This window comes from Rutilus rutilus (genome assembly GCF_951802725.1).
Source record: "Rutilus rutilus genome assembly, chromosome: 2".
Taxonomy (NCBI): domain Eukaryota; kingdom Metazoa; phylum Chordata; class Actinopteri; order Cypriniformes; family Leuciscidae; genus Rutilus; species Rutilus rutilus.
This window is the reverse complement of record NC_140210.1, coordinates 6,985,403-7,010,076: the sequence shown is the minus strand read 5'-3', so window position 1 is coordinate 7,010,076 and position 24,674 is coordinate 6,985,403. Positions and strand designations below refer to the sequence as shown.

Genomic DNA, 24,674 nt, shown 5'->3' with positions numbered 1-24,674 from the left:
AAAAAATATCTTCAGATCCTTAAATTGATACCACGTCTCATTTATTAGTGAATTATAAACTACAGTCTTCTTTCATTGCTATAAACGAAACTTAAACAATCCTAAATGACTGGACCACTACATTCCTTCTCTGGAGAACAACTAAACTATAGGCAAATGATAACAGGGGTCGCGGTGCGGCACATACCATTGTACAGCAATAACGATTATGCTCATTTTCTCTGTTGTGATTTGCACCTTACACAGGAAGGCATTTTTAACCACAGCATGGTTAAAAAAAACAAAACAAAAAACGAAATAGCTACAATAAAAAGATGCTTGATAGCATAAACATTCATTACATATATACATTTGTACAATGTTTGTCAAACAAAGACAGATAGGACAAATATCTCTGTGCCAAAAAGCAAGCTATTGGAAGAAGCCAGACACTACTTGTCTGTGTGGGATTTAAGCTTCCTCTCCCAAAGTTTCTGATGGTCTGAGAATCCCTGCTTTCCTTTGTTGAAGGAATTGGGTCCAGCTGATGTGGGCGTTTCTCTGAAAATCAAAAGGTTGTCAACAACAGTACTATAACTTACAATTAAAATTTAATTTAATTGAATTCAAATGAAATCCAACCTGCCAATATTCTTCATCCTCATCTTTGCTTCAGGTGGCATTTCTTCAGGCTCGCTCTGAAACATTAAATAAAAAAGGTTACGAAACTGACATTTAAACATACAGTGCATGCAAAATTATTAGGTAAGTTGATATTCTGATCATATTTGTTTGCATTTGACCAATTCCAAACCACATCAATCTTAACTTCAAATATAGATCATATATATCATCATTTACAAGTGATATATAATTGTTAACTAGAGATGGGAGTGAAAAACGCCTTATATTCCGATGTGCTTAATTAATAAACAGGTTTTCTTCTACAGGTAAAAAGGGCCAAAAAAAGATATTTAACTCACAGTGAAAAGTCAAAAATTATGAAATGCCTATGAGGAGGATGCAATCCTACAGAAATTTTAAAAATATAATGAGACCAATTTTTTTTTTAAATGATGATCAGAATATCTAACTTGCCTAATAATTATCCATGCTTTGTATTATTAAACATTACATAACATTGGTATATTAAACATTCGTACTTTGTCAATACGGTAAATATGTAAGAAACAAATTTAACGAGCACAGCACTTAATAAATTATTACATGGCTTCACACATACAGCATTATTATTAAATTACTCTATTAATGAATGACACGTACATCATCATCCTCGTTAAAAACAGATGCAAGTCCAGCTTTCTTCGCAGGTAAGGCAGGTGTGGGTTCTTTAGGTTTCTAAAATAGGAGGAACAAAACACCATTTTTAAATGTTCAGAATTCAAAAACTCAAGGAAGCCTTATTTAGTTTAAGAAAAATCTATGAAGAAGTATGTACGCAGAACAACATAGACATACACTTGCTCCAAGCTTGATAGAGATGGACATAGGCTTCTTCGCAGTCATGCTAAACCCCGATTTGAACATTTTAGGGGGAGCTGACTTGCTTTTAGCCTCATCTTCTGGATCGATCTCGTGAGCAGGCCGCTTTCGCAGACTGTCCCCTGATGCCGTGCTGGAAGAGACAGTCTTAGTTTTCACACTGCTTCCCTTCTCTTCTGGTCCTGCTGGAGGCGAAACAACTTACCAAGGTGAGCGACTGTTGCCTTGGAGACCAAAGGTGAGCTACAGTTACCTGAAAGATGAGGGACGCCAGGAGGACCTGCTCAGAGAGAAGCTGTTGAGCCTAAAATCTAATTGATTAGCTTGATTCATTTGACTAGAACTAATTGTCAGATACAACAGTAATACCAAATAAAATGGAACTGGCTACTTTCAGCAAAACACTGGAAATTGAAGTGTTAAAATGTACTATTGTCTAGTTGCAAACATTACAATATTGCATAACCATGGTACAGACATGGTAATAATTCCTAAGGTAAATATCAAAGTACTATGGTACTGTCTGATGATACCATATATATATATATATATATATATATCCATGGTTCTGCCATAGAAATGTTTGTAATTGTAGACAATAGCACATTTTAACACTTCAACCATACTATTTACCATATGCTATCACCTATGGTATTTACATGAAACTTTATGGTAGAATCACTACACCATATAATTACCATAGGTGACATGGTAATAATTCCTCTTAAATACCAAAGTACTATGGCAGAACCATGGTACAGATATGATATCATCAGACAGTAATACCATAGTACTTTGATATTTACCATAGGGACATACCATACCACCTATGGTATTTACATGGTACTCTATGATAGAATCACAACGCCATATAATTACCATATATGTACATAAAGGCATTTCTAAGAATACATAAATAACAAATTACTAAAATTCATGTACCATGGTACTCAAATGTACTTCCACGAATGAATTATGGTACTACTATTGAACAAATCCAAAAATTCATGGTACTTTATTTTTTAGCTTGTGTTTGTGAATAGATCAAAGTTCAATATCCAGCTGGACAATATATATGCAACATTCTTATGCATTTGGTGTTGTTAAGGTATATTAAATATTAGTGTTAAATATTACGCCACTGAAACCACAGCATGGAACAGAAAACAGCTCGTTACCAGCTAACTTAGCTAACTTAGCTAGCTTGCTAAATTTAGTTAACAAAAAAGTCAAAATCTATGGCTATAACTTTATTTTTTAACTACATTAAAAAATACAAGAACTATAAATATTCTCGAAGACTTTTAAGAGTTAATCCATTGCAAAATTAAAACAGTTTTGACAGTTTCACCTCCTTCTTTAGAGGGGCCTTCGCTGCAGCACTTCACATTCGCCATCGTATGAATCTGCTTTAAGCAAAAGTACGGCTGCCGGATAGGACAAAATACCTCTGCAGTCGCAACAAGAAGAAAATAAACCCTCCTTTGTACTGCTCTCTTCCACTGATAAACATCGCCATCTAGCGTACAGAGTGAGCCAACGACCCCGTATAATAGGGGTATGTGACAAAATCCTGGAAATGAAGTATGTGCCAGCCAGGTGAGAAATGTTACCATATTCATATTCCATGGTATTTAGATAATATTCAAGGTAATTCATAGAAAACTATAGTGTTGCCATGGATATCATGTCCAAAATACCTTGCTTTTGTCTACTTTTTTAATGACTCTTTGAACTATTTATCTGTCTGAGAACTAACTCTCTGACTGCTGCTTTAAAAAAAAAAATATATATATATTTCTGGAGTGTTCTATTAAATATGGATAACAACGGCACTGTAAACACCATTAAAAACAAAAACATATAAGCCTATACTGCATATAGGCTAAGTTTTTAAAAGATTTTTGCTCAGCATTTTGCATGTGGCAATTATTGGTGTTGTCAAGTTTTATTTATTTATTTTTCCTGTGTCATCAATCAAATATTTCCATATTAAATTAGATAATTTGTATGCCCTTCTATATCTTTATTAAGTGTTTTCTAACAGAAAAATAGGCTAATGCATATGACATTTTTTACTTTGTTTCCAAAGAAAAGTGTTTGCCTAGTTTGACCAGAATTAAGTAAATTAAGTGTAAATCATCAACATTTGGCTTCATTACCTTCAACTAACACATTTGTTACAATATTTATTCATCTTTGTTAACGTTAAGCCTGTTCATTGTTAATTTATGTTAAGGTCCATTAAATAATATTAACAGACACAGCTTTTGTTTTTAATTATGTATTAGTAAATGCTGAAATTAACATTAACAAAGATTAGGCCTAAATGCTTTGGAAGTATTTTTCATTGTTAGTTCATATTAACTAATAGTAAACTAATCTCAACAAATGGAACCTTATTGTAAAGTCAAAATATTTTTTCTTAGATACGGTTTGATAAAAGTCACTTGAAATATTATCTGAGAACCATGTATATATTTCATATGAAAACAGGCATTAAAAACCATTACATACGGTTTTGGCTTTTGGATGAGACCTTGTTGCACATGAATACTGAGACTTGAATTCTCTATATTAATGTCCAGCTTCATTTCCTCTATGTGTTGCTATACTTTTCCTTGCACAGTGTTGGGAAAGATGTCATATAGTCTGAGACGGCAGAGACAGTTAAGCAATGAGGTTTCTTTACAACGATAAATTAAGAAATTATGTTTACTTTATTATTCAGTAAAGCGATATGGTATTGTGCATATTATTGTTACTTGTTCATCATTGTGTCAGTGTTTTATTCGCTGACTTTAGCTAGCTTCTTTGCACGAAGAACAACGATAGTGACGAAACGCGTTTTTCCGTAGAAACATGTCGGCGCAAAATGGCTATTTCAATGTAAGGGGACCCGTAGTGTATGTAGATAGAAATGGCTCATTCTAAGGTAATAAAAATATAACGGTTCATTATGTAAGGTCTTTATACACCACTGAAAACATAGTTATGTATATTATATTGCATTTATGTCTACAGATCCTCCTAAATATTACAAAATGCACCTTTAATTGTTTGGGTTTTTTTATTTAAAAAGTTATATTTTTGGCAAATGTAAAGGCCCTTTCACACCTAAAGTGGAATGAATAAGCCCCAGGCTAAATGCAAATTCACGTCTGTACAGTGGAGGGTGCAGCTCAAATAGAGATGAATATTTAATCTGTTTTTGTGCAAGTGAGATAAGTAAATACATGCTCACATTAGTCTAGAACTACAATAAGCAACATTACACCGCACACACAATGCCTCTGCACTTACTCCTGCTTACTCTCAACATGAGGACAAGAGAGCTGTCAGTCAAGAAATGGGAAAACAAAGCAACTTAAGTTACTTATTTGTAAAAGTAACTCAGATATTTTGTTGCACATTTTCAGAAAGACTGTATCCAGTATGGATGATTTTCACCAACATAAACTAAGCTTTTTTCTTTTTTTTTTCTTTTTTAAAGATACACACGCATCAGCATTTTTCTTTCATTCTTTTTGAATGTTTGCCACTGATTTGGGATCTTCAAAAGATGCAAGCCAAATTCAAATTTGCATTGCCAATATAGGCATCTCTTATCTAGAATTTTAACATGCACCTGTGCTTCACATTGTGACCAAATCGGTTAGCATAAAAAGGAAGAACTCTATGTACTTTTGGAAAAAGGTTTATTGTGAAATGACTGTGTGAAAATTGGGATAGGGGAATATTGGCAGCCTGGCCACAGCAATGTCATGTGCCTTTAACACACAGCTGGCGTTGCTGTTTTAACCCTGGATGGGTGGAGAAAGAGGAAACCAACCCTCACTTCATGAGTGGCCTTTTCCTTCTTCCCCGTTCTCCATCCCACTGTGGACAGCCGCCCCGGGCGGAACAAGAAGGCAAGGAGGGTCAACTGCATGACGATGTAACTTCCAAAAAGGTGGGCGAGAGGGGAGAAACAAATAAAGGGGAAAAAAACCAGAATGGTTTAGAAGTGACATTCCATAGTCCTTTTTATTGATTGGTCTTCGAAACATAATGGATGTCCTGACACCATGGGGTCTGCAGATATATTTCAGCCTTCTTCACCACTCCCTCATCGGACGGCCTCTTACACGGACAAGATGTGCTTGACGAAAGCTGTAAGAGGAGAAGCAGACATGCATAAGGAAAGATCATCCCTACTGGCTCGCCATACAAGGCCTGAGGTGGCTTCTAAAAATAATGGTCATAATGATACAGTGACACGTGAGCTTATTATATCATTCCAATAAGTGCAGAAAAGACTGCCAGTACAGTCACTATGCAGTGTGTCCTAAAACAAGTTACACTCTTAAAACTATAGGTTCCAAAAAGAGGTTTTTGCAGTGATGCCATAGAAGAACAATTTTTGGCTCCACAAAGAACCTTTCATTGAATAAATCTTAAAAGAACCATGTTTTTTTCTTAGTGTGAAGGACATTTTAAAAATCTAAAGAACCTTTTCTCACTATAGAGAACTTTTTGGGTAATGGAAAGGTTCTATGGATGTTAAAGGTTCTTCATGGAACCATAGATTCCAATAAAGAAGCTTCATTTTTCAGAAGGGGTTTTCCAAACACATACCCTCATAGTGGACACTGCCGTTCTCATCCTCCTGTCCCTGCATGAGAGAGTCAATCTCTGGCTCGGTCATCTTCTCACCTGTCGGTGCCATGAAAGGTATTGGTTAAGACAAATATTTAACATATATTAAAAAGTATCCATGGTATTATTATGGTTTTTGGACATGGTAACACAAGAGTACCTTAGATTACAATGGTACACTTAAAAAAAATGCTGGGTTGTTTCAACCCATGTTTGGGTCGAATATGGACAAGCCCACCCGTTGATAAAATTTTAAACCCAACGGTTGAGTTTGTCCATACCCAAACATGGGTTGAAACAACCCAGCATTTTTTACAGTGTATATAAATATGGTACTTATTCAGTACTCTTAATCAAATTAATATAATTCATAGCCATATTAATTTGTCAATCAATCAATCAATCAATCAGTAGAAAACTGGTAGTACCATGCTATTTTTGGAAATCATCAAATAATCAAATAATATTATTGATAATAATAAGAAATGTTTCTTGAGACCCAATTTAGCAAATTAGAATGAATTCTGAAGGATCATGTGACAATGAAGAACAATGAAGAATATTAAAATATTTTGCATTATTACAATATTTCACATTTTTTACTGTATTTTTGATCAAATAAATGCAGCCTTGGTGAGCATAGGAGACTTATTTTAAAAAGAATAAAAAGTCTTACTGACTCAAATTTTTTAAAAAGTAGAGTGTGTCAAAATACATAATTTCTGATCACTGTGCTGCCTGTGGTCATTTTTTTTTTTGTAAGCAAGAGTATATGATATCATTTTCTTTTACATGCATATGGTGTTAATGACATAATCATTTCATTTTTACTCACCCAGTGTTGACAGCACAATACGCAGCTCAGCGCCCATCACTGTGCCGTTACCCTCCTTGTCGAAGACGCGCAGACCCTCAACGTAGTCATCAACGGTTCCCTTCTGGATGGCGTCAACAGTCTTCAGCATTGGCAGGAAAGCTTCAAAGTCAAGTCTTTTGTTGGCATAATCTGTGTGCGCACAGTTCCACACACACATCACAAGTCAGTGAGGGTTTGTAAAGCATTTCAAATTGTGTCCATTCGTTTATAGCATTATATAAAGTAAAAGTCTTACCGTCAGGGGTTGGGTCACCCAGGATTTTCTTCACGTCCTTGTTGGTGGGGTTCTGTCCCAGGGCGCGCATGATGTCGGCAACCTGGTTGTAGGCAACCTTGCTGTCACCAACTCTGTCGAAGAGACCAAAAGCCTCTTTGAAGTCTGTAACAGAAGGACACAAGGGACCTTTTCAGTTATCTGGAAGTAGGCAGACATTTTTATGGTGTGTATTTTAATCTCATAATCTATCTATCTATCTATCTATCTATCTATCTATCTATCTATCTATCTATCTATCTATCTATCTATCTATCTATCTATCTATCTATCTATCTATCTATCTATCTATCTATCTATCTATCTATCTAATTTTACAACAATTTAGGGACATTATTGCTTTCAAACCAGGCAAGGTCAAGGAAACTTTGTGTCCTAACATTGCCTCCTTCACATCCCTCCTTTGCCAACTGCACGTGAAGCAGAGGAGGAAGGAAGCAGAATTAAAAAGAGCTTAGCAACTTAATTTCCATGGGCTGTGAGGGAGACTAAGTTGAAAGAAAAATAGCATCCTAAAACTTCTGTGCTCCAGCAGCTGTTGGATGAAGGAGGCACTCAATGCGTGACGTGACAGGTGATACCCTCAGAGAAAGTAGCCCTTGCCATAAATGGATATGGCACTCTTCGACTGACCGAAGTCAAAAGCAAGAATGCTGACAGCAATGTAACCTACACCCACAACCAACCGCATACTTTCTGCACCTAAATGAGTAACGCCAGGCTGTGAACTGCATGCCTGAGAGGATTGGTAACTATGAATTCTGTCTGTAGAGAAGTAAATTTAAATATGGCAAATAATTCCCATTCTACTCACTGATTACTCAATTTATCAGTCATCCTGTTTTTTGCTTAAATTAAGCAGATTTGATGGCATCACTGACATATTAGCATCACTGAATCAACCTAAATATATTAATTTATGCTTGCAAAACTCATTTTATGAGTTAAATCAGGTAAAAATGTCTCTTTAATGTATAACAGGTTACCACTTTTTACAGTCTAGCCGAGATTTCAGAATAGATTCCTCCAATATTTTGATTTAACATTAATTGATTAATTTACCAATAGGGAAGGGGGAAGGGGGAAGGGGGGGGGGGGGGGGGGGGGAGGAAGGGGTTAGGGGGGCTGTAAAGGGTTGCTATACAGTCTACATTTCAAAATGCAATAAAAATGTATTTTTATTTTTATTTTAGTTCCTAATAAGCAACTAGTTAATTCAAATTACTAGAATATTGGCTGTTTATTAGTACTTATAAAGCACATATTGATGTCTTATTCTGCGTGACCATATTCTACATCCCTTAATCCACCCAATACCTAAACTTAACAACTACCTTACTACCCATACATAAGCAGTAATTTGAGGCAAAAGTCATAGTTAATAGTTAGTTAATAGTGAGAATTGTACCCTAATCTAAAGTGTGACCAGAAATACAACTGTTCTTTGTTAGTTCATGTTAGTCAGGTTCATTATCTAATGTTACCGGATGCGACTTTTGATTTAAATCATGTATTAGTAAATGTTGAGATTAACATTAACTAGGATTAATAAATGCATTGTTAATTCATCTTATGTAGTTAACTAATGTTAACAAATGAAACCTTATTGTAAAGTGCTACCAATTTTTTTGTATAGTGTTATTAAAAAAGTGCCTTATATATTTAAAAGCTTCCCAAAGTAATTATTCACTTTAATGAGGAAGAATTGCCTTTCATCCTTAATTCATGACATTACACATTTCTGACATCCCATTTATATTTATAACAAAGAGAAGAGATAGTTGCACTTTGTTGGTCAATTATAGTCATAAAGCCATTTTCCCATCATAATAAACTCCAATGTGTGAAGACTCACCCTCAATCTGGTCAGCAGAGAATTCTCCAGCCTGCCAGAAAGACAATAATGCATCAGTCCCGTTGGCAAACCTGCCAACATCTCACAATACACACTAGTCTAGTCTAAATGATCAGTTATTTTATAGTTATTTTAAAACACATTTGGAAACATAAGCTCTCTTTGGGCATCAGCAAAATAACTGCTTCAAAAGTGCACATGTATCCAGCAAGAGAATAAATCAGCTGCATGATTTTCTCTTTAACAGTGACAAACAGATTGGGATTGGGGGTCTTGTCCCACCAAAGTCAATTTGAAAATCGAAGAAAGGTGTCCTACTTCCTTTCAGTGGGCTTATTGACAGTTTTTGAGCCAGACGAACATGAAAAAAGGTAGGATAAAATAGCAAGCGTAATCCAAGTACACACCATGATGTAGTTTTGTGGTGCAGGAGCAGAGGGGCAGAAGTCCAAAAGCCGGAGTCCCAGGAAAGTGGTCCTGAGCAATGGACCAGCTCCTTCTTATTTATGCTATGCTAATGATGTCACGGGGCGGATCTTGTGACGCCGTGGAACTTCTTTAACTTTCTTAGGTCAAGCTGGACGGAAGGTTGCTGCTTTCTCCAGTGTGCATGTGTGGTGGTATTTTTAGATTATGCTCGAGGCTGCTTGTAAGACCCTTTGGCTTTGGTCAGCATTTTAATTTCATGCATTATGTCTTTATTTACATGGTTTCTGCATATTTTGTATCCCTGGCCAGGGATGATCCTGATGTCACCTGTTATGGGCTCTGTGCATGAACTGAAGGCAAGTCAGGAAGGCTTTTGATTACACTGTTGATATTTATAACTTGCATATGGTGGTCTCGGCCACTTATGGTTATATGGCAAGCCAGTAAAAACACTCCTCAAAGACTGTTACCACAGCATGAATCAACTTGCACTTTGGCCACATTCCTCTCTCAAAATATAATAATTCATTCATCTTAAAAACAGTAACTGAAATTTTTCTTGAAGTAGAAATCAAATGAATTATTTTGGTAATGTGATTATGAATAATGTGAGCAGTTCTTTGATGTGATGTCATGTTTTGGCTGTTGTCTGAGAGCTTCCAGCTACAAAATTTGAAAGTGAAACCAACTTTCAAGGTAATCCCTGGATATGTTCAGAAGGTGACCGTGATTTCGCCAAGTACAACATGTTCCTGGATCAACATTCCAAACAACCAATCAGATTTGAGGGACAAGTTTACTGTTAATGTTAAGAACCTAGGGTTTAGTGCTTCTTATTCACCATTTTCCCTCTGATTTTAGGGATGAGTTACGGGTAGGTTTAGGGGTAAGATAGGGTTAGGACTGAATTTGACACCAGTTGATTAAAAGTCATTGCAAAAATGGCTCAGAAAAGTGAAGTTAGTCCCAAGAAAGACTTGTGTGTCATTTGTCTGCAGATGCCACTTTGTTTAATATTCTGTCACCTATATGAAGCGAAAACGTGGCTTGTGTCCACATACTATACATGCTTTCAGTTTCAGGTTAAATGCCACCTATGCATGTCAAATCCGTTGTTTACCATTAAAACATCAGTGTGAAATAGCTAAACAGGTCATACATTTAGCAGGTCAATCATTAGGTTGTTCTGGCTTTCTCATTAGGGTAATGTCATAGATTTTTTATTAAAAGGGATAGTTCTCCCAAAAAATGAAAATTCTGTCATAATTTACTCACCCTTATGTTTGTTCCAAACCTGTATGAGTTTCTTTCTTCTGTTGAACACAAAATAAGATATTTTGAAGAATGTTGGCAACCAGACAGTTGATGGTAGCCATTGACTTCTATAGTAGAAAAAAAAAAAAAAAAAATGTATGGAAGTCAATGTCTAGTTGTCTACCATCAACTGTCTGGTTGCCAACATTCTTCAAAATATCTTCTTTTGTGTTCAACAGAAGAAAGAAACTCATACAGATTTGGAGCAAACATAAGGGTGAGTAAATTATGACAGAATTTTCATTTTTGGGTGAACTATCCCTTTAAGAGTTTTATATACAGTGCATTCAGTGCAGTGGTTTATATTTATATACATTTCATTTTATTCTGTGATATGAGTTTATGCTCTGATGTCACACACTGACAGAGAACCAGTGCACGCTCAGAGAGAGACTATATACATTTATTAGGATGATAACGGCTATACTATCAGCGTATGCATGAGCTGCTCGCATATGACTTAACAATATCTGGAGTGTTGTGTATTCCATATTTAATACTTCAGAACTACATTTGTGATACTTTTTGTTCTGTTTGGAGCTTAAAGCTCTGACATTCTGCAAATAACTCATTATCCACTATCAACATGAGGGATGAAATACATTTTTCTTTGTTTGCAAACCTGCTTTGTTTTTTGTTTTGTTTTTTTTTCCACGAATTGAAGAGCCTGCCTTTGTTTTTCCAAAGGTAAATCATTAATATGCATCTCCAGGCCCCAATTTAACCTTTTTGGAAATACTACACTGAAAATAAGTTTAAGAGAAATATATAACTTTAATCTAAGCCTGGGGTCTCCAACAGGGGGTCTGCGGTGGCATAGCAGGGCTTCGCCAAATATTATTTGATCTCAGCTGTTTTATGCTCCAGTCAATTAGATGTTTCTACAAACTACCATTGCAAGAGACATTCCATTCCCGCTCTGAGACATCGACTCTTCTCTCCGAACCCTGCAGAAGCCATGGATCTGCAGACCTCGCCCCAGGGCAGATGAGCTCTATATTTAGCCATTCTTTTAGGGGGTGTAGGGTTTCTCTGAGAGGGACGGTAGCACCTCAAGGGTGGTTGACACGTCTCAGCCCCTTATACCCCCATGCCCAACTAAGCGAGCAAACTTCAGATCGTAAAGCTGCTGCTCAGGTTACGCGGCTCTGTTCTGACACGGGTTCAGTTCCTCAGATCTCAGGGATTGCCGGTGCAGTTACACTCCACATAGAGCGAGACTGATCTCGGATCAGCTGGAAGGAACACTGAGGAGTCCAGTGTTTAAAAAAAGCTGTCGTATGGGCCAAGCATTGTCCATCAGCCCTTGAGAAAGTGTGGGCCTTATTTGGATTTGCCAGAGGGTTTCAAGTGAGAGTAAATGACCTGTCAACTCACTGATCTTTATATGTGAAATACATAGTGGGCTCCAGAAGACTGAGAGCGCTAGTGAAAAAGCTTCTGTTTTGCATTTTGATTACAATTTTTATTTTCAGCAGTTTGAAACAGTTTTTTATTATTATTTTTTTTAACGGTTTAGGATTTAGACTTTCAACACTTGTGGAAAAAAGGTAAAGCAATCCTTTTTTTTTTTTTCAATTCAGACTAATAAATAAGGCAAGTCTGCATCACCCTGGTGGAATGTTGATGGGATGCACCATTTGTAATTACACCATTTGGTAATGATTTAATTCCTTCTCAGCTCTCTTCCTTTGTGATGCCAGTGTGACTTAGAATGAATACAAGTTAAGGGGATTTCACCTGCATTTCTTTGATCAAAAATAGGATTCCATAAAAACAGTAATTATGTGAATTATATATATAATAATGTAATTTATTCCTGATCAAAGCTGTTTCAAAGTCAAATTTTCAGCATCATTACTCCAGTCTTCAGTCACATGATCCTTCAGAAATCATTCTATTGTGCTGATTTGATGCTCAAGAAACATTTCTTACTATTATCAATGTATCAATTCTAATAGAAAGGTCAAAAGAACAGCATGAAATAGATTTTTTTTGTAGCAATGTCAGTGTACTGTTACTTTGTCAATTTAATGCATCCTTGCTGAATGAAAGTATTAATTTCCTTAACAAATTAATAAATATATACTGACTCCAAACATTTGAATGACATGCGCTAAACAAAACAAAAAAGAGTTTATGATAAGCTTGTCATCTTAAGTGTTAATATTTTTAAAAACAAAGAACTCTGATTGATTTAATACTTCATTTCCTCGGTGTATAGCATCCGTCAGTGCTTAAAACGTGATACATATGCCATTATGAACATGTCATTACTTTGATTAATGAGGCAGATCACCGGTATACAAATGTTTTCCAGAATCAAGACCTGAGGTTAGACTTTTGGAACTTCAAAAGTGAAAATTTTAAGTTGCTACCCACTGATCGAACTGCTTAATTTGCAAACCCCCCCCCAAAAAAAAAAAAAAAAGTCATGTTGATGAATAATACACAAAGACCTCTGGATTGAGAACTGAACTGTGTTAGTCTATATATTGGTCAGTGGATTTAATTTTCTTTCATTGACTGGTTTGAAATAAAATCAGGCACACATGCATAAAGGATGTACAGCTAAATAAAAAAACACTAACTTTCCAAAGATTTGTACTAAATCATTAACTTGCAGAGTTGTATTAATAGCTCCATCCAGTGGAGACAAATGGTTGTGGCAGTCACTTCTAGAAGCCTTGACATTGTTAAAGGTGCAGTAAATGATTTCTGGGCACAGTTGATATTTGAAATCAGCCCAAAGAAAAACACCCCTCCCTTCATTGGTTGGCCCCCAAAATGCACAAACACACAATGCAAGAGTGGATGTCTCTTTATCTTCAATGACACTGTAACTACAGCAGCAGCATATCTTGGTTCTGTAAAGAATAGAAAAACTAATGTTACTCACATATGGAGCAGAACCAACGCAACATCGACGTCTGTTTTCAGGCCTTCCCGCTTCGGTCTCTCCAGTGCTGGAAAGCCTTTCTAATATTACCGGGGGTCTAAAAGCTCTTGCCTGAATCACCCTTCTTTTAACCTTTTCTCTATTGTAATGTCTCTCAGCCAGCTCTCTTTCTAATCTTTCTTATCCTTCTCTCCTCCCCCATCATGAGTGGACACGCCCCCTACTGCTGATTGGCTACAAGTGTGTTGCGCTGCTCAGTCCGATCCACTTTCAGAAATCGCTATTACTGCACCTTTAATGTGACGCGCGAATGACAACAAAGATAAAAAATACTCTTTTTCTTATTTTTATTGCTGTGCAGATGAAAATATTAACAGATTGTTCCACCATTTAAAAAAAAAAAAAAAAAAAAAAAAAAAATCATTTTTGCAGCACATCCTCTGATCACTACTAGTATTATCAAGAAATAAAAAAGACATTACTAATACAGAAAGCAAAGCATTGAAGGAATAGTTCACTCAAAATGTTTAATGATCCCATTATTAACTCACTCTCAAGCCATCCTAGGTGTATATGCATTTCATCTTTCAGCCAAACACAATCAGACTTGTATTAAAAAATACCCTGGCTCTTCCGAGCTTTATAATGAGTGAGTTTCTGAAGCTCTAAAAAGCTCATCCATCCATCATGAAAGCAATCCATATGGTTCCAGGTGGTTAATAAATGGTTTCTGAAGCGAAGCGACGGATTTTTGTAAGAAAAAGATCCATATTTAAAACTTTATAAACTATAATTTATGCTTCCGGCCATACACGCGATCACAAGAGTCAAGTTCCAGCGGAAGAGTGACCTTTGACCTGACATATGATATAAGCATATGGTGTAGCATAAGCGTAGGAGAGAATTGACGAATGTAGAAGCGCAGAGAAGTCACGAATTAGATGTATAAAAAGTCAAAAAGAGAAGAGAAGAGGTGCATTACTTTTATGATGTATGGATGGATGGATGTGCTTTTTGGAGCTTAAACTCAGGCACTATTCAATGGCATTACAAAGCTGGGAAAAGCCAGGATATTTTTTTAATATAACTCGGTTTGTGTTTGGCTGAATGAACAAAGTCACATACACCTAGGATGGCTTGAGAGTGAGTAAATTACAGCATATACATTTTTTGGGTGAACTATTCCTTTAAGCTAACTGAAAGCATATTGACACTGTATTTTAGTGTTATCTTGAAGCAGTCACTTTTGTGCAATTAGTTCACAAATTTAAAGAGATGTTAAACTTTACCTTGCTGTCATATCGATATATATTCTAGCAAACACATCAAAATAAGTCATTTTCATTGAGTCTTAGTAATACAAATAATACTAACAAACATATACCCATAACATCAAAAATTCACAAAAACAAAATAAGTTCAATCTGTTAACCATATTTAAAAAGCTTCCCATTATAGTTCCAAAGAACTCTCATCTATAAAGCCTAGATTCCATCCAAAGCATGCAGACGCACAAGCAGAGTGAGACAGTACTATTCCACCATCAGAGGATGCGTTCTTCCAGCTCTAGGAAGCTCAAGCGAAAAAACCTCAGTGATCCGGAACAGTCTGGAAAGAGGCACTTTGAAGTAAGCAAGGGTTTCATTTGCATAATTAATGTCTGGATAGTCAAATGTTTCAAATCAGAGGTGTAGTTACCTTTACAACTCAAAAGCAGGGAACTTGGCTTTAGTTGGCTGCAGCAAGTCAACCAGGAAATAAATTGTTCCTGCCATTCCTTCATGAGACAATATGAAAAATAGTGAGGCGTTTAGTTATTAATTAAACCGGTGTCAAATAAAATGTTTGTAATCCTCACTATTCAGAATTTGAACACACAACATACACAAACATGAAAAAAAACACACAAAAAAACTCACTTCTCATAAATATAAAGATAAAATTATAATTTTTGTTAAAAATCATTTAAAATTTGGGGTCAGTATTTAAATAAATGCATTGATAAATAATATTGATATTGTAATGTTGTAATATTGAACAACATTGATAATAAATCAGCATATTAGAATTATCTGAAAATGTTTAAATGTGTAAAACCATTATTTTAAATTGTAAAAATATTTCGCAATATTGCCGTTTTTACTGTATTTGTTATCAAATTAATGCAGCCTCGGAGAGCATAAAAAAAACGACCTTACCGACCTCAAACTTTTGAACGTTAATGTAAATATACATGTATAATGTTTACTCTACCTTCAAACAATGAGAATGGTGTATCGGGAGTCCGGCAGCCATGTCTTCCATAATTCATGCACCAGTCTCCGAACTGCAGATGAGAAGACATCAAATCCCATCATGCCTCTGTACACACAACAGGCAATGACAGGTCCCCTCCTGACACCACAATGATTTATCATCGCAGAATATGCTTAAGCATATGCTTATGAATTAACTCCATGACAAAGTTATTTTACTGAAGTACTTTAAAAAAAAATTAGACTTCACATGTGAATAAAAGTCTTGCTTTATATAGGGATTTACTCTTTAAAAATTATTGTAGTTTTCCCTGGAGTTCGCTTATAATGCTAGTCAAGATCTCGTGAATAAAAAAATATAATGTCGTATTTCATAATTGAGTACTTCATGAAAATGTATTGCTACTATACTTGAAAGGCTTTTAAAAAAACTTGCATAAAAAAAATAAAAAAGAGTTTTAAAAAAATTAACATGACACATATTCTAAGCTTGAGAGGGGTCAGACTCACCATGCAGGCTCTGTAGAGGTGTTTGAGATCCTGCGTGACCTTGTAAAGGGCCAAGAAGCCGTAAGCGTTTCCAGCAGCTCCATGACAGAGACCGTAGCCCTTCTTCACCAAACCCCTCTGCCAGATCACCTCTCCACACTGCAGAGCGTCCTCCAAATACTGCCTCACACCAAACACCTGAGGAGGAACACGGCTTATACAGACTTCTGTTCTGGACACCAACATGACGCTTCCATGCGTTTGCAAACAATGCATTCGGCAGAAAATTATTCACAAGTATGATCTTAAATACTTGTGAATAACTTCCGAGTCTAAATACTTTGAGGCTTCTGTGTAATGTGGTTTACTCACACTTGATGGCACTGTAATACAAACAGTTAAAAACTAGGGCCTATGCTGAACTCAAAAATAAAAATAAACTCACTTTTCACTCACTGGTGAAAGGAAACATTGTCAACCTCATAATTTCTGCCCTTTCTAAGAAAATCATTACAGTGGCAATGACAGGATTTCACGAGTAGCTTGTGAACACAACAGTGTTTTCTGTGCTGCTGTAACTGAGAGAATAGGACATAACCTACATTAAAGAAGAGCTCTATTCAATCCATGATAAAGCGAAACAAGACAGACTTGGGTTTTTTGCACAAAAAAAGCACACATGGACTGGTTTTGCAGCAAAAGACAATCAAATTTGTTGGATTTTTTTTGAAAATAAGGCATTTCAATAACTGACTGATAAAAATGCTCATTTAAAAGACAAAATGTCAGACGTAGGGATGGGTATAAATCAAAAATGTTCAATATCGATTCTGTTTTTTTTCTATACCAATTTTATGAAATCCGTTATAACAAGATTACATTAGTATAGTATTTTACTTTATTTTTCCAGTTTGTTGACTTGTTACAGGCTCAAGACTAATATAGGCCACTGGGGAGCAGAATATATGCCTCACGCTCAAGCGCACACATAAAGCTTGCCGTAAAGCACTGGCAAAAGTTGCCTAATGCCTAAAAAATAGCAAGGAGACATTTTAATTGTTTATTAATAAACTAGTGTTTTCTGAGTCAGTGTTGACTACAAAGATGAAGATAACGTTGCTGACTTGTCATCTCCGCAGTATAGTGAACATGTGTGGGCGCGCTTAGACAGAAATGCACGTTTCATTACATAATCAGAGAGTATTTGCGTTCGATTCAAATTGGTTTGTTTAAAAGCAGACATTTCAAGCTTTCCGTATGCCTAATTCTCATGTCTGAGGCAAGTAGCCTATACGTTGAGTTTTGGTTCATTTGTGACACGCTCCAGTTTTTGCAGTCGAAGTTTATTCCATGCACTGTCAAATGCTTCAACAGATTTGTCGTGTTGTCAGTCTTGGCAGCAGTTATTGCGTCGCGCGGTGTTGGCATCGAGCCTGGTGAAATGTAGCCACACTTCAGATCTTTTCCATCTATAGGGGTTGGAACGCTTACACACTACAGCCTCACGTGTGAGCCACGTCTCTGGGCGTAACCAGCATAAACTAGTGTTTTTCCTTGATGCCTCGACGCAGGCGATCATGCTGCATGCTTATTGGCTCACTGACCTTGACGAGATTAACCCCTTAGGTATAGAAATTTGGTGCCGAACAACAAGACATTTTGGATACTCGATGGTATCGAGGCAATTCGGTTGGTGCTAAAAAAAAAAAAAGTATCGAACTCAATACCCATCCCTAGTCAGACGGACTTAGAGGTTTTTGCATCTGAAGTCTTCAAACACACACATGCATATATATCATGAAAACACATCAATAATGTCACACTTTTAAAGAGTGACAATTTGAAACAACAGATGACTAAAACTTCAAAATAAACCACTGACGTGGAGATCTGTACCTTAAAAGCCTGTATCAACATGTAGATAACTCCTGGAGAGCCGTGACACCAGTGCACCAGAAGATCCCGAGAATCACCGACACATGGTGGGTAATTGCCTGATTGAAACTTCAGCTGACACACATAGTTCACACTGGGTTTGACTAGATACGAAAGCCTGTCCTCTGCAACAAACCCAGGCTATAGAGAGAGAAAATGTGTTTGTTTGAATGACCAAAGTTATCGTTTTTTCGTTTGTTTCCTCAGTCAGTAATGTATGTATTGTGAGTGTGCTCACCTGCATCAGGTAGTAGTAGATCCCTGACAGGCCATGGGCGGCACCCACATACTCCTCCTGATACCACTCATACATTAGAGGGCTTTGTTCCTGGATCTTGTTCCTCTGAGACTGGGTCTGCCCTGAAGCCATTACAGCGTCACAGATCTGAAATAAATGCACATGCATGTTCAAGACAACATACACACTTTCACAACATTTTTCTGTTTTAATATCGACTAATATAGATTGTTAGCCATTCACAAGTTGAATGTCAATTGCCAGTTCCAATATGTATAGTAAGACTTTTTAATGCTTTTGAAAAGAATAATATTGTAAAATATAATCAAGTAATTTATTCAAGTGACGCAAAGCTGAATTTCAGCATCATTACTCCAGTCTTCAGTGTCACATGATCCTTCAGAAATCAATCTAATATGCTGATTTGCTCTTCAAGAAACATTTCTACAAATTATCAATGTTGAAAACAGTGCTGCTTATTACTTTTTGGAAAAAGGAGGATATTTTGATGAAAAGAAAGTTCAAAAGAAAAGCATTTATTTTAAATAGAAATCTTTTGTAACATTATAAAAGCCTTTGTCACTTTCGACCAATTTTAATCCTTGCTGTATAGGAGCATTATTTATATAAAAAAATATTACTGAAACCAAACATTTGAACGGAAGTATATATATTGGTCATCTGCCCTGCTTTCTACATTTATTACCATCCATTGAAAACTGTACATCCTTTAAACAAATAATGTAGGCTTAGTTTTATCCATTCGGATTTGATTGGATTATGAATGTTAGGTTATAATATCAACTTTTGATATTGAATGCCTGCATGTTTATGGTTACATCAACAGATGACAGAAATAATTGTATAGACTGAGAAATGCATTACATTTTACTTAAAACTATGACTTCTCAATAAGACCAGAGGCATTTATTGATGTAAAAAAAAAAAAAAAAAAAAGTACATTTTGGTTATGTTGAGTATAACTTGTTTTCTTTATCATGCATAACTCATATTAGCCATGCATCCTGTGTTAAAATATGACTTCATGTGCTTTTGTTCAGGTTCGAGGCCAAATAAATGTGACTGACCTGTTGAATGTATTGAATGGGGATCTTCTCCTGCTGAAATTGCTGGTTAATGAACATAAGGGAGTAAAGGTAGCCCATTCTCCCATAAAGCAGCTCATCAGGAAGACTGCCCTTCCCCTGCACTACAGACTGGTACAACTGCAGCAGCCTGGAAACATTCGAGCAAATAGATCACAATAAGATCCTCTGGGAATGAAACCCTGTCAAGACAGGGAAAGAGAAACAGGACACAAAAAGAGCTGAGCTGCCCTATAGACCAAAAAAAAAATCCTCCACATTACACCCTCATCCTGGAATCCTAATATGAGATTTTTAATGAACACAAGCTCTTGGGAGTATTCCAAGGGCAACTCTATTAAAGTAGTTTTAAGCTATAAACAAGCCAGCAATCCAAAGCATACAACACAAGACATTAGACTCAATGTAGACAACAAACTATACATTTTGTTAGTTATTCCTTCAAAATATCATCTTTTTGGACTAAAGTAAATGATATTTAACTCTCCTCATTTATTTAAATAATCAACATTTCCAATGTTTATCAAGTTTACATGGGTCAGTGACAAATAAGGATGTCCGAGAGAAATCCTTTAAAGAGTGAGTTGGCTAAAGTGCCTCACTGCTAATCTTTTCCTTTTTTAAGAAATTCAGTTCTTTAATAAGACATCTGATTATTGCAAATAATAATCAAAATAAATTTGAATTCAGAAACACTAAAATGAATTACATTTTTTAAATACATCTTATCAAAAATAGTATAGAATTAATTTTTAATATGATTATTTAGATGTGTAATTCTAACTTGAAGAGTAATGTCACCGACCCAACACATACACAAAGATGGAGGTAGAGCAGGGTCAGACCTGTTCACACACTCCTCAGCCTCATGGGGTTTCTGGAGGCGATGATAGACCACCGCCGCTATAGCCAGCGGACCTGCATCCCCGCACAAGAAGGTCACCCAGCGCTGGGTTAAACTCCTCAGACTGTGGTTGACATAGTCCAGGGCCCTCTGGAGGTAAGAGGGATCTCCATAGACACTGTGGAGATGCAGGTAAAGCAGGGCAATGCCTGCAGTTGGGGGAGGGGGGCTTAGCAATGCGGGCCACGTAGTTTCATGATATGAAACCATGAACATGAGAAGTGAACTAAAATAAAGCATTTAAAACAAATACTATAATACAATCAGATTTCAATTTATCGGACAAAGTTATACCAGCGCATGCCTTAAAGGGATAGTCCACCCAAAAATGTCGTCAATTGTTTCACCCTCATGTCGTTCCAAACTTTTTTTCTTCTTCTGCTTAACGCAAAAGATGCTATTTTTTTGTTCTTACAATGGAAGTTAACAAGAACAAGTTAACTTGCAAAGTTACTTATAGCAAAGATTAAGATATACAAAGACGTTACTTATGAATGGGAGAAGTGCAATCTGGTGGAAGTTTCGCCTTCAGAATAAAAGAGCCAATCGCTGATTGATAAAGTCATTGCGTCACTGCAGCTGCCATTAGAAACGCCGGTTGATATAAAAACAGACCAACTGCGTCCAAAATCGCGTTCTCTCTTGAGTAGGTACTTCTTTTGAATGAATATACATATATATATATATATACACATATATGTGTGTGCAGAGTGAGCAATCAAGAGCATGCAACAGAAGACCGCACACTCTCTCTCTACAGTTCAGTTAGAGCGCAGTATTATATTTATATTGGTGCATCCCTATGTTGTTGAATGTCTAAAGTGGTTGAGTAAATAACGACAGAATTTTCAATTTCTGGGTGAACTATCCCTTTATGCAGCCCTATCTATAGAGGCTGATTCCAAGGATATTATGCCATATACAATTTCACTAAACATGCATTAATAATAATTATTATTTTTTTATATATACATCTGCAAGTGTGTTCTCACCTGCCCAGCCAGTGTAGCCAGTACAGTCTCTGGGGTCAGCGGTCTTCAGTCCATTCTCCATGATTGCCATAAGCTCACCAATCTTACTGCTTACACAGCTGGCAAAATGCTGGGTCAACTGCACAGAGGAAAAAAATATGATTTATAAATCAGATATGATAACAAATACAAGCATGACAAGAGGGTAAGCAGCGTATTACTGTAATTCAGGGAAGGATATGAATGATTACCATATTCATATATACTATGGTATACCAATTGTGTTTAAGATTACCATAGTATTGGCAAGATTCAATAGTAAGTACTATGCCGCTTTTTGGAATCACTTACATTTCCCTGCATGTCAAACAGGTCTTGTGCACATCCAGGCCCAGTATAATCTAGGTAGGGATTCTTTAAGGCCCGTGGTTCAGACATTTTTGGAGTGATCTGAAAAAAAAAGCACAGATTAAAACCATCAATAGATATAGAGCATAGATGCACTTATCTAAAACAGATAGTTCTGGTCCTTGATTCTGATTGGTTGAGCCGTGTTCGAAGCTACTGTTGTGATTGCAGCATAAAATAAAAACATACACCGTGACCTCGTTACATAAATATTACTGCGCCACTGCGTCTGTTGTTGAATTGTTTCTGAAGAACTACATTGCTTGAAGGAAGATTCGATTTGCTATCAATATGATGTCTTTGTTGCTGCGTGTTTATTTTATGAATAAATTAATTATTTTTATGGACAAACGGTTTTATAAAAGCCGTGGTTTACAGGGAATTTAAATCAGCTAAAGCCGCATTTCCACGATCTCAGACATTCGGAGAAGTAAGAAGAGAGATGCCAGCCGATTACTTCCCAAATACGTAGCGAAAAACATTGTGCATGATGACTCTGCATGTAAAAACAGTCGCACCAATATAACGTTAACCAAGTCATTTCGAATTAATTCTACATTTAGCTCTTAATTAGAGCTTTTTAGTCTTGCTAATAAATCACCAAGACAGTTCAAGCATTTTAATGATATCGTACAAAGACTTTGATTTTCGAAATGGTTTTTGTTAGGCTCAGCCATCGCTGTAAACGGGGAAAAAAAGTTTATCCTGCGTGGGCCAATCCGGAAGTTAAAACCCGGAAGTGTGACATTAGCCAAAAAAAAAAAAAAAAAAAAAAAAAAAATACGTGCTGCTTACGCGTGCGGCGTGAAACGGGCTTCGAGGCCTTTCGCATGAATACGCAGAGGCCCGTTACACAATAGTAAGATGGAGATTATTCCATCTTTGCTTAATTATCTGCTTAATAAAACTGCACTCATTTATTTGTGAATAATTATTTAGGAAATAAAACTGAGGTCTAGAAATACACGAACCCTTCTACACTCTCGAGCGATACGAAGCTAATTGTAGCTGAAGCACAGAAAAGATGTAAATAGGTTATAAATGTGTTCATCAAATGCGGTCTAGCAACATAACTTCAAAAACAACGTTTTTTTCCATAACAGCGAACATACCGTGAATGAGTGCGCTGTAGAAATCTTCACGTCTGATCATTAATGATGTCCGGGTCTTGAGCAAATGGTTCTTTTGAACCGGTTCTTTTTAGTGAACTGGTCGAACTAGTTCACCAAATCGGAGTGAACCGTTCTAAACGGTTCGAGTCTCGAGAAAGCACTGATTCACAAGTTACTAAAGCTACTCACTTTCGGTGGTGCCTAACAGTCACTCCGACTCGAAATAAACCAGTATATGTGACTCCAACAGTACAGTGAACTAAGATTTGCTGTGCAGAGAGAACTGATGAGCTCGAACTGCTGATACTGAGCATGCGTGCGGTGCTCGAGTCAGGACAGACCGGAAGCTCTGCTTATATGACTCACTGCAGCCATCTGGTGTTCAGGAGGTTTACTACACTATTTAGCTGAGGCCACAAAGCGATAATGGTTTTAGTTCACAGTTGAGATTAAATAGGAAATAACTTTTTGTTGTTGTTGAGATTTTCATTCGTTATGTAAACTGTGATCCTCAATAAGAAATTTAAGAAGCATTGCTTCTATTAATGTAATTCAGTGCAAATATTTAAAAGTAACAACCTAGATAATCAATCATTGAAACTAGAATGCCACATTAGATTATGTGCGTATATCTATCTATCTATCTATCTATCTATCTATCTATCTATCTATCTATCTATCTATCTATCTATCTATCTATCTATTTATCTATCTATCTATCTACAGTTTCTCGCTTCTCAATTAAGAGGGTATTAAAAATAATAGTAAAATACACTTTTTTTTTTACAATCATATGCTTAATTATTTGAATAATATAAAATTAAATGTGTGAGTAAATATAAAACATTTGCATTAATCTTGTTCAGCATTCAACTTTGACTAGTTCATTCTTTTCATGAATTCTACTAATATTAAGACACAGATAAAGTTCAGATACTCAGAAAAGGCATTTCACAAAGGAATTAATTAAAAGAAACTTTGAAAAACGAATTACTGGTATACGATCACTTTTGAATTTGTATTATCTGATTTGCTCTAACATCCTTGCAGAGTCTAATCATAACTTAAATAATTCATGAGGGACTGAATGATATGATGGATCCTGAAACACTGAGTGTGATCATGTTGCTGCCATGGCGATGGAGCTCTGATCTGATAGGCTGATGTTCAGCGATGTATCTGACTCAAGAAAACATGCACATATGTGTCGTGTTATCCAACGTTATACCCTGACCTTCTTTGTGATTTTTGAAAGTCATTTAATAGATTTAAACAAATGTTAGTGTTTGAATGTCTCAGATAAGGCAACACACTCAAAACAAATCCTCAGTTTTGAACGAAATCTTCTTGATTTTTCATCAAATTATTATTCATTTTAGACTTTTCCAGACCTGAAAGATCACTATCCCATAGGAACCATGCATGTCTTTCAGTTTAAGAAGTGCCTTGTTTTTGACCATAAGGTTTTGGTGTGGAACATTTTTCTTT

The 24,674-nt window shown here is 36.2% G+C and overlaps 3 protein-coding genes across 6 annotated transcripts; all 3 read right to left on the bottom strand.

The window, feature by feature from the left end:
- Window positions 1-24: 24 nt before the first annotated feature.
- On the bottom strand, window positions 25-2,936 carry pcnp (PEST proteolytic signal containing nuclear protein). 3 transcript variants are annotated; one of them, XM_084401717.1, is made up of 5 exons: window positions 2,834-2,936; window positions 1,459-1,667; window positions 1,264-1,338; window positions 622-677; window positions 25-540 (listed from the first exon to the last, which is right to left on the bottom strand). In XM_084401717.1, the coding sequence occupies exons 1-5, from the start codon at window positions 2,877-2,879 to the stop codon at window positions 432-434; spliced, it is 495 nt and encodes a 164-aa protein (XP_084257843.1). In that variant the 5' UTR covers window positions 2,880-2,936; the 3' UTR covers window positions 25-431. The 3 variants fall into 3 exon arrangements, with proteins under 3 accessions (XP_084257843.1, XP_084257844.1, XP_084257845.1); XM_084401718.1 differs by having other exon boundaries at window positions 1,459-1,664; XM_084401719.1 differs by lacking the exon at window positions 2,834-2,936 and adding an exon at window positions 1,688-2,781 and having other exon boundaries at window positions 1,459-1,615.
- Window positions 2,937-5,163: 2,227 nt separating this feature from the next.
- Window positions 5,164-9,902, bottom strand: mylz3 (myosin, light polypeptide 3, skeletal muscle). Its single transcript, XM_084401910.1, has 6 exons — window positions 9,534-9,902; window positions 9,127-9,157; window positions 7,233-7,376; window positions 6,956-7,126; window positions 6,100-6,177; window positions 5,164-5,634 (listed from the first exon to the last, which is right to left on the bottom strand). Exons 1-6 carry the CDS (start codon window positions 9,534-9,536, stop codon window positions 5,606-5,608), a joined length of 456 nt encoding a protein of 151 aa, XP_084258036.1. The 5' UTR covers window positions 9,537-9,902; the 3' UTR covers window positions 5,164-5,605.
- Window positions 9,903-14,100: 4,198 nt separating this feature from the next.
- On the bottom strand, window positions 14,101-23,534 carry lancl1 (LanC antibiotic synthetase component C-like 1 (bacterial)). 2 transcript variants are annotated; one of them, XM_084401908.1, is made up of 11 exons: window positions 23,187-23,534; window positions 22,018-22,116; window positions 21,688-21,805; window positions 20,637-20,844; window positions 19,774-19,921; window positions 18,686-18,832; window positions 18,409-18,588; window positions 16,534-16,710; window positions 16,022-16,094; window positions 15,467-15,545; window positions 14,101-15,376 (listed from the first exon to the last, which is right to left on the bottom strand). In XM_084401908.1, the coding sequence occupies exons 2-10, from the start codon at window positions 22,102-22,104 to the stop codon at window positions 15,469-15,471; spliced, it is 1,215 nt and encodes a 404-aa protein (XP_084258034.1). In that variant the 5' UTR covers window positions 22,105-22,116; window positions 23,187-23,534; the 3' UTR covers window positions 14,101-15,376; window positions 15,467-15,468. The 2 variants fall into 2 exon arrangements, with proteins under 2 accessions (XP_084258034.1, XP_084258035.1); XM_084401909.1 differs by having other exon boundaries at window positions 23,376-23,507.
- Between the last annotated feature and the right edge of the window lie 1,140 nt (window positions 23,535-24,674).